At 37.3% G+C, this 17,705-nt stretch overlaps 1 protein-coding gene across 2 annotated transcripts; it reads right to left on the reverse strand.

Moving 5' to 3' along the window:
• Nucleotides 1–1,016: 1,016 nt before the first annotated feature.
• On the reverse strand, nt 1,017–16,587 carry LOC121427029 (tRNA (guanine(10)-N2)-methyltransferase homolog). Of its 2 annotated transcripts, XM_041623388.1 has the most exons (11): nt 16,457–16,587; nt 9,595–9,663; nt 8,687–8,935; nt 8,150–8,287; nt 7,391–7,547; nt 6,716–6,835; nt 5,977–6,108; nt 5,103–5,172; nt 4,529–4,660; nt 3,283–3,397; nt 1,017–2,361 (listed from the first exon to the last, which is right to left on the reverse strand). In XM_041623388.1, exons 1-11 carry the CDS (start codon nt 16,535–16,537, stop codon nt 2,173–2,175), a joined length of 1,452 nt encoding a protein of 483 aa, XP_041479322.1. In that variant the 5' UTR covers nt 16,538–16,587; the 3' UTR covers nt 1,017–2,172. The 2 variants fall into 2 exon arrangements, with proteins under 2 accessions (XP_041479322.1, XP_041479323.1); XM_041623389.1 differs by lacking the exon at nt 9,595–9,663 and having other exon boundaries at nt 16,457–16,586.
• Between the last annotated feature and the right edge of the window lie 1,118 nt (nt 16,588–17,705).

The following is a 17,705-nucleotide window of genomic DNA, read 5'->3' on the forward strand; positions in this document are numbered from 1 at the left end:
AAAATTCTTTGGCCCGAATTTACATAGGTGGTTTCTGCAGAAACCTTGTTTTCAAACGTGCGTTTTGCTGATTTTGGTATTCACAAAGGTGGTTTCAAATGAAACCATGGTTTCAACCGTGGGTTTTCGGCATGATTTTGAGTCAACTGTTTTAGGTGGTTTCAAACCGTGGGTTTTAGGAAAACCATGGTTTTTAGGCATATTGACCAATCACAGATCAGTATTTCGGTACATTGCTCATCTAGCTGAGCAAGTGCATAGACGACGTGAAATAGCTTTGCACGAAATGAAGAGGAGCGAAGCGCTTAATATCGGTATTTGCCGAGCTATGAGAACATCGTAAGTAATTTATCATTTTATAGCGACAATGAATATTTTTTTCTACGTCTGCATGTATTTTTTTGTGAAGAAATATGATAATTAATGCTGTGAATGCATGCAAAGTTATGAGCGGAACGGTGTTCTTGGGATGGAAAAAGCATTATCGCACGCAAGTTATTTTCCAGTCCCACGCGTGAAGTTTTGTGTCCTGTCAAAATATAACGAAGAGCTGTCCCACCGACTCGCTCAGCGGGAGAAGGCATTGTCATTGTGATATTATCTTGCTGCATAGCGAGATAACATAACAAAGCCGCCAAAGTACTAAAAGTAGTCAGACTTTCAACCACAATTGTGCAAAATTCAAGAAAATTTTGTTCTTAATTAATTTGTACCTTAGTAGTCTAATTAAAGTAACTGCACAAAATTGCAGAATTAATAATAACTAAACTGTAAACAGCATAAAAAATATTTTGGGTCAATTTTTACTAAAATTTTAGTGAATGGGAAAACACTAACCGTGTCTACCTTAGATCCTGTCTCCAAGTAGTCTAGTGATCACAAAAATTATTAGAAACCATCGTTTGTGAATACCAAATTCTAGAAACCATGGTTTTTCAAAAACCATGGTTTCTAAAACCCACGGTTTCTAAAAACCATGGTTTCAAACGAAACCACCTTTGTGAATTCGGGCCTTTGTGTCCATTACTGTAGCATTAAGATTGCACTCAACAATTATACATACATGTACCATACACGCGAACCATGGTTTGTACATTGACACATATTATGACCTAGGGCACTGGCAGATCCAGGGGGGGGGGCACAGCCGGCCTGTGCCCCCCCCCCCCTCCCTTTGAGAGGCACAATTGAAATTTGTAATTTAAATATGCCGTAAAATCAGAAGTGTGCCCTCCCCTTTTGATAGTGAAGACCTTGTTTTTGCATTTTTGCTTGTCAAATTTTTCCTCGGGGAAAATATGCCCCCCCCCTTTGAAAATCCTGGATCAGCCCCTGACCTAGGGTTTCATCATAAATCTGGTTTCTGAATAGCCACTTCTGACACAAACAGTAAAAGGTCACATTGAATTTCAAGTCTTCATAACTGCCTGAGAATAGGGAAAGAACATAGTAAACATAAGAAACATAACCAACAAAGTTTGGGCAAATTTGGCTTGGAAAACCAATTATAACCCTTGGTTGGACCATGGCTTAAGTGAAACTGGACATCAAAACCATGCCCATTTAGGTTAAATCACAGAGGTAAATAAGTATTGTTTTGTATGACAACTCAACAGAAAATGCTAAAAGTTGCTTGAACATATTAGAGATTATGATTCCAGAGATCACTCTATATCAATGACTGGTTTTTAAACTCCATATGCATAATTTGCCACTGAAAAATTGGTTGTATCAGTAGTGAAACAAGGACCTAAAATGATTTACCTTGGCCTGCTTCAGGTTCAAGCTAAAAACGACATACTTGCTTCCATGCAGTATGGCATGCTGTTGTGTCATGTATTTTGACTACTAATTGTTTGGGTAGTCCCCATATAAGCGTTAGTATACACTGTATGCAAGCAAGCAAGAATCCAACGGCCAGGATGACAACATATCTGTAAGGCAATTAGAGATGCTGTTCCAATGTGATATGCACAGTGCCTAATATCAATGCCTTTGACCATTCATGATGGGCAGCATCCCAAGTCTGTTGACTTCCAACATTCTCCTTGACTGGAAGATGAATTTCAGTTTGGTAGAAATGAAAGAGGTGATAAGCCTTCGTCATACCAGTCTGGGTCTTCATTATCTCACCTATGCCGGCTAATATCTTGTTCTTCATGTATCATGGTGTCACCTTGGTGATGATCCACACTCGACCTTTTCTTTTGATACTGTGTCTGCTGCCCTCTCTGGGCTAACACTGTCATCACTCTTCAGTCTCTTGGTATTGTTTTGAATAAAGAACTTGTCTCGTATTGCATTGTGTTCACCGTACTTGTTGTCAGATATTGTGGCCATGGAAGTCGAGGCATCACTGACCTGAGAATAAAATGAATTATAAGTGTCAGTGACAGAGGGTTTTGACAAGACATTTCCTACAAAGAACAGAGCCCAGATGGTGGGGGGAGGGGCCACTTACATTGACAAGGAGATACCATACGCGACCAAAAAAACACGTAAAACGGATGTCTTTTTCCAGATAGGGCATGTTACGTATGTAACGTAAAAGGGTGTAAAAAACACTAAAATAATTTTTTAAAAGGGTATCTATTTCGGTAGGAAATTTACGTGTTTAGGGTCAAATTTGCGAGGGTATAAACAATCAAGACTAAAATGTTTTATAAAGGATGTACTTTTTACCCAAGGAGTCAACACTAAGTGTTTAGAGTACAATTTGCGCAAGTTGGGCTGTACTAAACCCAATCATGTAGCTAAAGGTAAAACCGACGACCGACGTCTGTGTTTGAAATATCGCTGTACTTATTTAGGGGTACAATTCAGGGAATACTTGCCAATAGTATCATTTTGTTTCCAATTCTTGTTAAGAGTAGGGTTTTACACGGCAACACTTGTTAAGGGGTGCATTTTCAGAATATGGAAATTACGTGTTTAGGGTGCTCTTTGAGATCTCATGGTCGCGCATGGTATCCACTCGCGAATGGAAGTTTTAATCCCTGAATATACTCTCAAAATACACCCTTTTTTCACAAAAAAAAGAAGCATGAATACACATGATCAATATGAGTAACACCACGGGGGGGGGGGGGTTCTAATGGACAAATTCAAACATGGAAAATGAAATAAATTCAAATGGAAGTGACAGTGACTCTTTTTCTTTTGCATCCAAAACCCACAAGTACAAATGAATGTGAGATGTTTAGGCAGAACTTGGCACAGCCTTCTTATTTGCAACCATCATGTAATTGAAATAGACACAGACAGACATTTACAAGAACTTACATGATGCATTTTCTCCATAGTGATAAGCCTTCTACTCAGAGTACTGTTGAGCATTTGTTCATCATTCGAAACAATCTCTAGACATGGATGGTGAGGTATCTGATCTTCTGAGTATCTGAAAGGAGTCAATGTGGTGTATATTCAGGACAGTTATCCTGTGCTTCAAGAGTGGGAATTCGTCTTCAGAATTTGGACTGGTTATCATACATGCATACTAGTTTACATACATTGCTTTGCTTGCATGATCATTGAAAGTTCATTATTGTTGGTAGAAATTATGTAAAACGTCAACTTTTGATCTCAACACACTACAAAATTTCCTTTAAAAATTATGTCAGTAAAATGGGCCTGTGAGCTATATTGTTGTTAAAATAATTTGATATCATGTCACATGTTGATGAAGTCTTAAGTGGTTAGTTGAAATTCTTAAGGAAAAAAAATCTTGCATGTTGAGATAATAAATTTGTAATCTTAATAGCTTTGCTTGGTATGTATTTACAACAAGGTTAAATATAACACTTCCATGACAGAAAACAAAAAAAAGTTAATCTTTCTGGCTATATGTGTATTTGCAGGCCTACCAACATTTGAAAATGAAAAAAAAGGAATCCATATCAGTCCTAATTGAGATATGTTTAGCATTCTTATATTCAAACATTGAAAAATTACAGGTGTTAAAAAACTATATCACTCTTACACCTATACACACCCCCATACCCCACCACACAAATACATATATGGGCGGATCTATTTTTCATCTTAATAAACAAATGGGAAAACAGAATGCTTTGCTTTTTGGTTGATGAAAATCTTAAAAACTGGGTAACTCCTGGAAAAAAGGAGAACTGGCAGTTCTGTATTTGTACCAGAAAAACTTGTAATAACTAGTATAGTATCTATAAATAGATAACAATTGTTTTGCCAATCGTCAAGGAAATAACCCTCCTACTATGGAATGCCATCATTGATGGGATTTTGTTTAAACTTCTTTCACACCCTTGAAAAAAATCCAGATTAGCAACAAACAAACTTGGTTTAAAAAAAGTTAAATTTGCCCAAAACAACATTAAATTATCCACCCTGAATCAAGATAACTTGATATTCAATGAGGATCCAAATGCATTAATGTTATCATGATGGACCATAATACTGAAAATGGCAAGTAATATAAAATACTGGTTTCTGTTCTGATTAATAGCAAAATGATCACATAGCAGATGACTCTACTGCAATCATCAATACTTACTCTGGTCTGTAAATTGGCAACCAATATACTAGCCTTCCATGCAGCCTGAGATAATGAGCTGAGAAATTAAGAAGATCTGTGAATATGTCTGACAGAAAGTAGCTTTGTGTTGCTGGTACATGGTAAGAGCATCTGTAAGAAAAATGAGGAAATATCATACAGAGGAATAGTACTTCAGCACTGACAGTGAGGGTGAATAAAACATGAAGGTCTCCTCATGTCTCGTATTCAATAACAAATTAGTAAAGTGGATAAGACACTATACTATGAATGGCCCATTACTGCAAGCATTACTACAAGCAACATGGCATTCAAAATTAGGGCATTGTATCTCACATAGCTAGATCCGCCACGGTTTAAAGGTATTTTCCACAAGATTCATGCACAATGAAAGTGAACAAGTATGATATCATAATATGGTAATGGTAGCCAGTGGCGTGAAATCTTTCTAAAAATGAAGGGACTGAACCAAGGCATATGGGAGAAATTATGTTAACAGTCGTGAGAGCCTTTTTTTCTCTCGGTGGTGTAACTCCCCCCCCCCCTTCATCTGTACACTAATGAGGGTACTTACTGATCATCACGTTCACCTTGATCTTTATCTCCTCCTACTTTTCTAGTCTTCTCTCGTATACCATAAGGGGCTGAATAGATACAAAGAAATGCAAGTGATAGAAGAGGTCTGTGAGTTATCTCAATTTAATTAAGGTTAATATAAATTGTTCTCTTTCCTGACTGATGCATTATGCAGACTGCTTGTAAAAATATTATGCATCAAAATATGTATTCACTTTGGTGTATAATGTATGTATTAGATGTGCTGAATACATAAATAATGAATTACTACTTCTTGACAAATACGATTCAATGTGAATGTGTTGTGGTAATGATTCGAGCAAATCAAAATCAAGAAAAGTTTTAGCATCTGACAACCTGTCAGACATCAAAAGTGGATAAAACATTCTTCTGGTGTGTGGTGGTTGTACTGGTTTAGTAATTTATAAAGTGTATATCTGTCAAATATGAAAGTAAGAAATAGTGGTATCATCGGCATCAAAGCAAGAAGCCGAAACAATTGATTTAAAAAAAAAGTAACAGCAGAAAACTCTAACCCTGGTACTCTTGAAACCATTCAATAGGAGGGGGGGGGATCAAAAGGTCAAACTAGAAAGTATGAACGTAATGCCACACCCTTTGTTTATGCCAGTATGGTATTTTAGCCATTTTAGTTACATTATAAAGCTATTATACATATACCAGTATATTTGACATGGTAATTTGACTTGAACATTTGACTGCAGGCACTCTGCAGAATATATTTCTTTTCTATTACTCAAACATTTCTCTTACACCTCTTAAACCTAAATACAAGCCTTATGTCTTTATAATATAAATTCTTGAGATTCATAGGAACAGGCTTAATTATGGACTGCTGAAAACTTGCTTACGATCAGTAATGATAGCATCAAACAGAGGCTGCTCCCTCCATATGTTCTTTGAGAAGTCTGATATGAGTACATCTACATAGCGATGGCCAAGGCCATACTGCTCCAAGTTGGCACTTATGTTCTCATCTCTACCTGACAAAGTTTAAAAGGTGAAAGAGACAGAGAGAGATAGAAAGGATGGAGGAAGATAGAGGAAAATAAAGAGACAGAGCAAAAAAGAAAGAAGATAGGATGAATGAGACACATTAAATAATACAGTAAGAGAGAGTCAGATATATAGAGAAAAGAGGGGAGAATGTGCACAAGTATATCAACAGAAGTTTATTATATACTGCTATTTAATCAGACTCAACTAACAAAAAATAATACCTAACAAGTACAATACCAGTACATCATATGAAATACATTGACTTTCTGATGGGAATAATTGTGCATTACCTCACTTTTTCTTCTTTAGCCAGAAATGATGATTGCACTTTAGGGCATTTCATAAAATAATTCTGCATTTCCTACACCCATTATTTCACCATTCTATCTTCACTTCACACACTGCTCAAGCCATAATTTGAGACTTACAAAATTTCATTTCAATGACAAAACAGAGCCAAACTGTTTCAGGAATGTTCCACATGTAGGAAGTTTATCATAAATACTTAATGGAATTGCCCTTTATAGTATTCAGCGTTTTTCTTATTTTTTTGGCTACCATCTTCATTTTGGTTCCAATAAACGATCTCACCTCTATATTTAGTCTTGGATTGAGCCCTGCTAGATTTTCCTCTTCCGTGGATGATGTTATAACTGATATCACAACCTGCTACATAACCACCAAAGTGAGCTGCTGCGACAAGAAGACTACCTGCCAAACACATATCAACGAATCATCAAAAAAGAAGTTAAAAAAAACATTCAGGGGCCCGTTACGATCAAACACAATTCACAAAAGTCAAACGCATCTTGATTTTCATCCCATAAAAAAAAAAATCGACCAAAAATTTAAGAACCTCTCACTGACCTTGAAATCTCATTGGCAGATTCAGATTTTTTTACACAGTCATTCTGCATTGCGTAGAAAGAAGTGCTTTTGGTGAGATGTCTTCAGTTAAATGCATATCATTTGGCAATAGCAATTTGATATTACAATGCTTTTCAGTAAGAATTTGGGGTTAAATTTTGCTTTCTAGAGTAAAAATGCTAAGTAATGAATTGAATGCAATTAAGGTGATCACAGACTTTAGCCAAGTAAATGATTATCAAAATTCTCCACATTCCACTATATCTGATAAAGAAATTACCTGACTACCTGACCTGACATTAGTAAATTACATGCAAAAAATACAAGCATGAGCAAAAGCATAAACATCAATTCTCCATACTGAAACTTTTCCCTTTCTTTCATACCCTGAAGCCTTACCTGTTCCAACAAATGGATCAAATATAAAATCACCATCATGTACACCAGCCTGATTAGCCATGAGTAATGAGAGTAGAGCATCCATACTGGTGTTACCAATGAAATGACGTGTCTTTACAGAGTAATGATGGGCCAACCGCTTCTGACCATCAGATATCTAGAAGAACAGAGACGTTGTAAAATGAGATAAAAATACCCAACTCTGATGAAAAAAAAGTGTTAAAGGTAAAAAATAAAAATATAATACATAATACACTCTCACTCTAACTTTACACATTGCTAAGTTATCCCATTCTAAATATGGTGGTGTTGGTGATAAAATATGATAAAACAAATGAACTACAAAATAGAGAATGTGTAAAAATATTAGTTGCAATGTATCTACTAAACAATAGTATAGTAAATAATTTCCAGCTTTGGGAAGACTTGTTTAGAGTAGGCCTTGGTGTACAAAATAAGTTGGTATGGAACTATCCCACTGTGTCTATAGCTGACAAGCACAAATAGCTCTGTTGTACCACACATAAGTTTACATGAAAATATCTTGGACATGGATGTGTGGTATTTCTCACATTCTTCTCTAATATTATTTCTAAGAAATACACACAAAAATAATTCTCATCAATATCCTTTACATTTATATCTCCATACATGTCTAGTATATGTATGATGTATTTCTGGAGATTTGTTTACCTCTACCCTATATGCGATTTAAAATGGTCTGCACTGTGCTGCAATACAACATATCTACAACCTTACCCATCGTCCAACAAAAATGCGATGTGGTTGATCAGGGGCCTGGTTTGGCTGGACACCATAATCTTCAAAGATATAGAAAACTTGATCAGGGTCTCTCAACTTAACTGGTCCTTTCAAAGGCAGATGCCCCTCCAACCTCTGGTATAAAGAAAATGAACAACTAGTATCAGATTCTAACAGCACATAATAATACCAGGTGCTACATTAAATACAGTTGCTGATAAGTTCATGGACAAACAATCATAAAGGTCACTGCCCATCCCCCCCCCCTCCACAGCTCCAACATCAAGCTTATCAGCTAGTTTACCATAAACACTTTTCACTCACGTTACACACACATATAACTATCTTGTAAAAATGAAAACTTTGAAATGCTATGACTTCTTATTTTGAATCCAATGTTTTAATGCATTTCTAGTGTTAAATGTGTATGATTTATCTTTACTTATTTAAATCAATTTGCTGTTGAGGTGGACTTTGGCCTTTAAGATAGTAGACATAACAAATCTCTATGTCAATCAATCCACCAATACCTACCTTCATTACATCTAGCTTATCAGTATTAGCGAGTTGCTTTCCAAATGTGTGAACCTTGAAGCAGAATGAGATGTCTTCCTTGCAGTATTTCTCCATCTCCTCCTGAGAGAAGGCATCTAATCCTGCACAAACCTCGCTATATGTAGAACCCTGGGCCCATACTTCTATTGCTGACTTGGCTAAAACGCTTCGGTTCATCAGCTTCTGCATGCAGTCTGACGATGGGAGACCAATCTCGAGAAAAGGGCTCTAAAATATCAAGAATATACATATACATGTATTTTGTTAACTTTTTTTTATCTAGACAGCGAGCCATAAAAGTCAATCCAAACCATTTAGAATTCAATATCAGAATTACATGTATATTGTACACATAGTGATCTGTCAAATCATTGTTAATTCATTGTAAGAAAGTTACAGGATTGAAAGATAAAATCACACTGTAACAATTTTACTTCAATCAACAGATAAAAAGATCAAGTAATTATAAAGAAATGTCAATGATCAAGAGATAACTAAACATCCTCTTTGAAAACAAAAACAAGTGGAGCAACTTTGGCAGTCTCATCTGCATTATGCGATTCAATATAGCAGCAGTGCTGACTTTGAAAAACGACTATAGAATAATCATTCACAAAAAAACACCATTCATATGATGATAAAATATTAAAGACTTGCCAGACACAGTCCCATCTAAATGTACAAACTGGAATACAATTATGAAGGTTATCATTACTAACATATGAAAGGAATAGCTTGTCATTAAGTTCCCATAAAAGAAACATACATGAATTTGAATCACTTACGGTAGTAAATGAGATATGATTTAATCAGTTGCAATTGTGTTTAACAGGGGCTTAACAGGCCTTTCAAATTCTAACTTGTAATGATTTAATCAAATTGCATACTTTGTCTTCATATTTGCGACTTGTCAGATCAGCTTGGATTCCAAGGTGATTCACAAGAGACTTGATTTCCTGCAGAACAAAGTTGTAAAATTAATAAAAATATTTAGGATTATGATTTTATTAAAGTTAGCAATTGATGTGGTAGTGATTTGTGTCAGTCACAATTTATCTAAGGTCTATGTTGAAATGACACACAATTCATGCATTGCCACTGACTTATTCAATCTATTACCAAAGACAGGGGGAATAGTAATATCAATTAAGTTAAAGTCTATGCTTTTCAAAGATGACAGATAAACAATAAAGATAAACATTTACCTAATGCAGAATTAACATGTCAATGTGAGAGTGTCTGATATGATTGAATTTATAAGTGTTTGGTATAAAAACCTACAGAATGGTCCACTACAATGGTTTTAGATGTCTACATGAACATCACATTAGTGGGAGTATCTTAGATTTAATGGAATACTCCAGGATGATAAAAACACGATTTAACAGATATTAGAGAAATAAGGCTTAAGAACAAAAATATTTGTGAGTATTCCTACATATCGGGATCGTTTCACTTTTTCCATAATGCACATTCATTTATCAGATCTTGATCTGTAGGAATACTCATGAATATTCATTCTCTTGAGCTGCAATCCCTGTGCATGCACAAAGTGCGTATGCGATGTTTTGGAATCAGCAGTGAATAATACCACTGAGGAAAGCAACTGACTTTAAATCACCAATTTTGAGACTAGTAGAAGCAAGGACAAGGAGTGAAACAGGGTAAAATGTAAGACGAGTTGTTATAGATCACATGTAAGGTCATGTTTTGCATGACTTGATGTGTTCAGCAAAATAAAGTGACACACTTTGTAACTCAGTGTGTCCATCTGAATTACAAGCGCTGATGGTTTGGGTAGGTGTAGCGTAGTGTAGTGGAGCCTACATGAACCATCATCTGAGGTACATGGAGCCAGGGATCGTGCCTACATCATCATGTTCGCAAAGGATGGGCAAAATTCAAACTTCCACAATTTAATTTCCACTTTCCCTATGGGTGACCCAGCGTTCTCGCCAGTGTATAACACGCATTGTGCAAACACCATGCGTGCGGAAATGGAGACCAAGTGGAACCATGCGTAAAATTTCAGCGACATGCGTGGCGACATGCGTGGAAAAATTAAATGGAAATATTCAGAAAAAAATAATACACTCCATGAACTCATCTTAGTGATAGCAACTTCATTTATCGGGTTGCGCCGAAGTCCCACCAACTTAAGACCACTTACAGGCCTACTACGGCTAGGAAAGTGGCAAGGCGCCCAGCTAGCTCGCGGCTGCTATTGCGGGCATATGACGGCACGGTACGGTCGTTCCGTTGACTATTCCCCCGTCTGCCCCGCACATCACACCGGCTATGCTCCATGACCTATCGGTAGCTGCGCTTACTGATATGATGGGAGTGGAACTTGGAATAAATGCATTGTATATACAAGGAACATGTACTTGTACTGTGTTTGTCATTTATCCCGCCCTCCATACACACAATGAACGAATAGCAAAGGAGTTGTACTGTGTTTGTCATTTTATCCCGCCCTCTCTGCACACAATGAACGAATAGCAAAGGAGTTTGAGAACTGTGCGTGACCGCTATGGTGCATGGATGTTAGGCCTGGGACGATTGTCATTTTTACCATTCAATTATTTCCTGAAAAAATAATCGAATGATTCGATTGTTCGTCGGGAATCAGGTCTTTTAAGTCACAATAGTTGACCTACTTTATGGTGAAATCTCCATCAAAGTCACATGTTTAGAATAAATGAAAGTAGGACCTTTTTCCCCCTTCTCCATGATATTTATATCAAAAGAAACTACATGAAATGAGATTAAAACTTTCAGTTTATTGTTCCAATGAAAATCCTTCCTAAAATCCATGCTGGTACTCTGGTATTATGCATGCATCCCTCCAAGTGCCACACCCCTGCATATGAATGAATCAGCCCAGATTAGCCAGTGCAAAGTCCAAATCCCAAAGATGTAAACAACTCATTCATGAACTATTCTTTGAGACTGACCCCAGGTGGAGCATTTCTTGAACAATTTCATCCCTTGCCCACACCATGTCCCCGCCCCCACTTGTGGCACTGACCACGATTCTACACATGTATTTCAAAAAAATATTTTGCAAAATATTTAATTTGAAATACCTTATAAAATTACGATTTTATATCATTTGAACCTACATGTATAACTGGGTCTATTTTTGGAGACTAGTCGAGAAAGTACCGCTGAAGACAGGCGCATGTTGGAATGTAGTTTTCATTGTGTGAGGGGATAGAAAAAGGTTGCATTATTGTTTTGAAACAAAGGTATTCTCCGGCTCCCACCCTTATCTTTCTCTAGCTCTCCCTCACACACACACAGATGGGGGAGGGGTCAATTTATTTCTGAAGTCATGACCTCTCCTGATAAGGGAACCACTGCCTTCTTCTTTGTTTCCCCAAAAGTTTCATTGGCTATCCGAAGGTCCAATCAGCTCAAGTGAGCTTGGTTGTGTGTTTTCTTATTGTTTTGTGCACGCAGACGATGAACTCATTTTGTGTATCAAGGGCAAGGTTGGGTGGGGTTAAAAAAAAATCGGAGCGCTTTCATGTTGGTGTGTAACTGTGAATGTAATACAATCATTGATTATTTTTGAAAAATTATCTCGGTAACATAATTTTTAAACCTGTATGAAGTGTCATCATTGTTTTCTTGTCATTTTGTTATTATTACTTGGGTATTTGAGTTCTCCCAATGTCATAATCGGGATCTGCCGAACATTCGATTTGTGTAAATTTTGCTTATCGATTGGTGATTGGCGGCATGCCAATCGAACCATTTGATCAATCGATGTTTACTCCCAGGCCTAGCAGTTATGTGCATTTGTGTGGGCTTAAAAATATGCCACAATGGGGCTCCCTTGGCGTCTCTATTTCATGAAAAGGCCGTCGCTTCCGCGCTCCGCGAGGGAGGGGTGAACCCCCCCTCCCGCACCCACCCCCCGGGAGTGGCAGCAAAAGTCCCCGACATGGGTGAATTTTTTTCTGGCGAGAACGCTGGGGTGACCCCACTCAATAACGTGTAAATGAGCGTTCACGCAATTCTTTATACTCTAGGATATTTTTTCTCGATAAATATTGCATGTATATTAGCGCAATATCATGTAAAAAATTAAAATAAAAGATGCAATTTCACTCAACACTGTTTACGTCGCCATGTCAATTGAGCTGATTTTAGTAACAAACATACAGACGCATATCGTCAAGTGATGTTCGTGCAGGCTCCACCTCCACTTCACTATCGCTACACTACGCTCCACCTACACGAACATCAAGCTGGTGAACTCGTTCGGATACTCCGAGTGGCAAAGATGGGGAAAAATGCATATTTATTGAAAAAAATTTCACTCTATGTCCATCCTCCAGTTATCCTCAAAATTGAATGAATATTCCATCGATAGAGGGATCAATCTGATAAATGAATATGAAAATAACAAAACTTTCGCAATAAAAGCAAATAACAATCATCAATTTGCTTTTATTTCATACTCATTTATCAGATAGATCCCTCTATTGATGGAGTATTCATGAATATTCATGTTTGACCTGCGACCCTCGTGAATGCGATGTTTTGAAATTAGCTGTGAATAATACGTGTGAGGAATTAGATACTAGCTCAAAATCACCAATTTTGAAGATAATCGGAGGATGGACATGGAGTTAAATTAGCCTTGAGGACTCCACGATGTTTTTTTTAATAATTTGACATATACTTCTTCATCATGGAGCCTTGAACCGCCTGCCATATATGTATAAGAGACTCACCAAAACAAAGATGGATTTCCCTAGGAAATCCATCTTTTTTTTAAGATAAAAAATCACGTAAATGGTGATTTTATTTATTTTTACACCTTCATACACCTAATGTGTATGAAGGTTTCCAAAATTGGTTAATGAAAATGTGAAAAATTGAAGGTTTCTTACCAGACCGATCTCGTGTAGACCCCTCGATCCATTTGTAAACAAAGCAAATACATTAGGTCTGACCCTTGAACTGCTTCGTTATGACGCTCTACGATTAGCGATGTTATAAAATGCCGTTTTGAAGAACAATTTATTGATAAAAATTATTATTTAACAAATAAAAAAATTTAATACGTGATTATACCTTTTTATCATTATAATAATTATTTATAATCACATATTAAATTTCATTATTAGTCAATTTGTCAATTTTTTGCCTTTTCATTAACCAATTTTGGAAACCTTCATACGCATTAGGCGTATGAAGGTGTAAAAATACATAAAATCACCACCATTTACATGATTTTTTTATCTGAAAAGATGGATTTCCTAGGGAAATCCATTTTTTATTTCAGTGAGTCTCTTATACATATATGGCAGGCGGTTCAAGGCTCCATGATGAAGAAGTATATGTCAAAATATATTCAAAACATATCATCATGGAGTCCTCAAGGCTAGAGTGAAATAAGTGGAGAGTAAGAAATTAAACTTTCATTTCTTCACGATGTATTCATTTCGTATAATTTTTACAATATGCATTTTTTCCCACCTTTGCCACACATAACATCCGAACGAGTTCACCGGCTTGATATTCGGGTAAGTGGAGCGTAGTGTAGCTGTAGTGAAGTGGAGTGGAGCCTGCACGAACATCATTTGAGGTAATCGAGGAAATGTGTCTGTAACGTTGGCGAAGGACAATAAGAAAAAAGATGGCGGCGTAAACATCACGCAAGTTTCCCTCATCTTTTCATAATATTTTTCTAATTTTTTAATGAATTCTTGCTTTTAATAAAAATGAAATCAATATCGTAGAACTGTTGGAAATGAAGTTGTATCCCATGATTTAGGGCTAGATTGAAGGAAAGTTTTTTTTCGCGGTACACACACATGAATGGGATGCAATCCCTGGCTCCGTGTGGAGAGTAGGTCCTAAGCATACGTTAGTAAATGATTTTTACACTAGCCTCTAGGATCAGGGTGACCAGATTTCTAAAAATAAAATACGGGACAATCGACAAAAAAGATCAACAAAGAAGGCTACACAGTGTTACACTTGTAAAAAATATAAAGAATTGGAAAGGAGGTGAAGGAAAGAATGAAGGAGAGACAGAAAAGATGAAAGAAAAGAGACAAATTGAGAAGAAAAAAACGAAGGGGAAAATGAAGGAAAACAACAAAAAAGAACAAGAATGTTCAAATGAAAGAAGGATGAAAGAGAAGATGAATAAATGCGTGAAAGACAAAATAATGGAGCAAAAGAAAAAAAAGAAAGAAAAAAAGGGAAAAGAAAGAAAGAAAGAAAAATGTTTCCTTCATTCTTTGAAAGAAACGCACAAAGAAAGAAGAAAAACAGGAAGGGGAAAGAGGGATGGAAGGTAAAAAAAGAATAAGGGAAAAGAATAAGGAAAAATGAAATAATTCTGAAAATACCTATTTCTAGTTCAGTGGTTGAAGCGGGACATTTTAGCACTCTTTAATCTAGCACCGCTCAGGATTTTGCCGCCCTCTAAACGCGTCACGCAACTAGGTTGCATTAACAATGGATCAAAGATGGTGATGACAACAAATGTGAGTAAACTCTCTTCTACTGTTATTTCTTCATCGCATTTCTGCAATGTTTTTTAAACATAACTAGCCCTATATGGTTGGAACTACCCCTTATCGACCACCTAATATTCTAAGCATCGTATCTGCGAAAATATTCATCATTTTTACCCAGTTTTTGTCTCATTTTTTCAGAAAATTAAGCAGATCAGATTCCCATGTTTCGCACGGCGACTCCGGTTCAATCCGCGTATTATATCGACGAACAACGAATACGACGATTTTACATTTGCTCATTTGCACCCATCTTTTGAAACCGACCACCCACGATACACTAAGTTAACGGCCGATTTTTGACGCGGTGGCGAAGTATTTTGACTCTTCCAAATCAGTTCTATGATGCCAACATGCTAAATGATCGTCTAACTACTTCCATTGCGAGCTCCGGCACATGATTCGACGATGGATATTTGTTCTAAAGCCGTTTCCTATCGGATTTCGTGGTTTTTCAGCGGGGTTTGGTTCTGGTCAATACAATTTTGATTAATTCTACTAAATTTTTACTTTTTGTTGCTTCTTTTTTTCTCGTAAATTCGATTCTTACCGTTTCTATGGACACTGCGCCTACTCTCCCGCGCGTATCGTTTGTAATACGCAATAATTTTAACGCGCGCAAGGTGGTCGGTTTCAAAAGAGGTGGTCGATATGTGGTAGTCTCACCATATAGCATAGGCCTATCAATTTTTGCCAAACGTTGCCAACCGATATTTTTACCCATGTACAGAAGTGTTAACCTCAGATTCTAAACATAACTAGCAGTTTGGTGCATTTGTATAGTTGCCTTTTCCTTCGGTGCGTGGGACCCTATACTACCCAACGCCAGGCGTTAGGGAGTAAAGGTACTATGATAGTACTATGATTTTTACTCCCCAAACGCCTCCAGGCTACTCTGTGCACAGCGAGCACACACAAAGACTCAAGAGGTGACAAATTTCACGTTAAGGCCCTCATGATCCTCCTGGCTACTCCTAACCGGGTGCATTATTTAGTCCTAAACTCCTTAGTACACTGCCTAACCATGTCGCATCTGACTGTATCAAACTATCATCACACATCTCGTCTTCATGAATACAGCTCTACACTCTCTACAGACACGGTTTTCTATGTTTGGGACTTATTAAGAAAAGGTTATCTTGTCCGGGTGAATTTCGCGTAAACAAGAGACTATCAATCATAGAAAGAGAAAAACTTTTCTTACGCTTATTCTAAAATCAATGTGTTCTTGAGCAAACACGATCAAAAAATGCCTCATAGCTGCCATATTTTGTAGAGGTTTCATTCCTCTTCTCCAGATCACCTGCGACCGTCAAGACAAATAAGCAGCATTTTGTGGGGCTAGCTTTGCGATCGGGCGCTACAAATCGAAGAAGCTGGCGCGACGGCCGGCGCGGCCGCGCGTACACCTTCGTACCGGTATAGATCAAAGAGATGTACTATATATTATATGTATCTCTATATAGATATGTGTCCGCGGTATGAATGGGCATGAAGACCAGTGCGACTGAGTAGTATGACCATGATAGGTCCATGGGATGACTATGGGCAAAGTGTGAGAGTTTGGTGAGATGGAAGAATGTGTGAGAGAGAGACAGCATCGTGTGCATTGTGTGGGAGATGAGTACACTTTGTGAGAGGAGCATGGTGATCAGATGCATAGTACCTTTTCTTCACCATCATGTTCACCTTTAATTTTCTTTTCTGATTTCTATCGGGCACCGGATCAGGCAATCTTCTTTACTATGTTGGAAAAACATTAACATTATCCTGGAGAATTTATAAATTCTTATAAACTTCATGTGATCCCATGTGATGTCCAATGTTTATAATATGTGAGCAAAACGAATTTCCATACGTGTGGACAATAAAATGAAATTGAAATGAAAGTGTGAGAGAGGGGTGCAAAAGAGAATAGTGTGTGAGGGGAATTAGTGTGAGTCTTGGGTTGTGTGTCAGAGAGAATATAGTGTGTGTGAGGGAGCCTTGAGAGGATCGAGTGTGAGAATGAATGTGTTAGAAAGAAGTGTACGTGTGAGCATAGGCGGCGGAAGCGGGGGGGACGTGTCCCCCCCTAAATTTTTTTTTTTTTTTTTTTTGCTTGTCAATTTATTTTCCTACGTCCCCCCTAAAAATTTTTGGTTGAGAACTTTTTTTTTTTTTTTGGCTTGTCAAATTTTTTTTGCTTGTCCCCTCCTAAAATTTTTGGCTTCCGCCGCCAATGCGTGTGAGAGAGAATGGTGTGTCAAGGAGAAGTGTGTCAGAGTATGTGTGTGAGAGAGAGTAATGTGTGTGAGAGAATAGTGTGTATAAGAGAGAAGTGTTAGAGAGATAAAACGGTATGTACTCAAGATCGAGGAGTGTGATAGAGAAGTCTGAGAGGATAGATAGTGTATGAGGGAGAAGTGGCAGAGGGCAGTGTGTATATAGGAGAATAGTGTGAGAATGATGTA

This window comes from Lytechinus variegatus, chromosome 1 (genome assembly GCF_018143015.1).
Source record: "Lytechinus variegatus isolate NC3 chromosome 1, Lvar_3.0, whole genome shotgun sequence".
Lineage (NCBI taxonomy): Eukaryota > Metazoa > Echinodermata > Echinoidea > Temnopleuroida > Toxopneustidae > Lytechinus > Lytechinus variegatus.

What these genes read in the sequence shown, in the direction of transcription:
- LOC121427029 (XM_041623388.1), bottom strand. Translation starts at nt 16,537, where the DNA reads ATGAAACCTCTACAAAATATGGCAGCTATGAGGCATTTTTTGATCGTG. An exon ending in TGATCCATTTGTTGGAACAG is followed by an intron (nt 6,836 to 7,390) that starts GTAAGGCTTCAG and finishes TGTGTTTGGCAG; the next exon opens with GTAGTCTTCTTGTCGCAGCA. An exon ending in CAAGGTGAACGTGATGATCA is followed by an intron (nt 4,661 to 5,102) that starts GTAAGTACCCTC and finishes TTTTTCTTACAG; the next exon opens with ATGCTCTTACCATGTACCAG.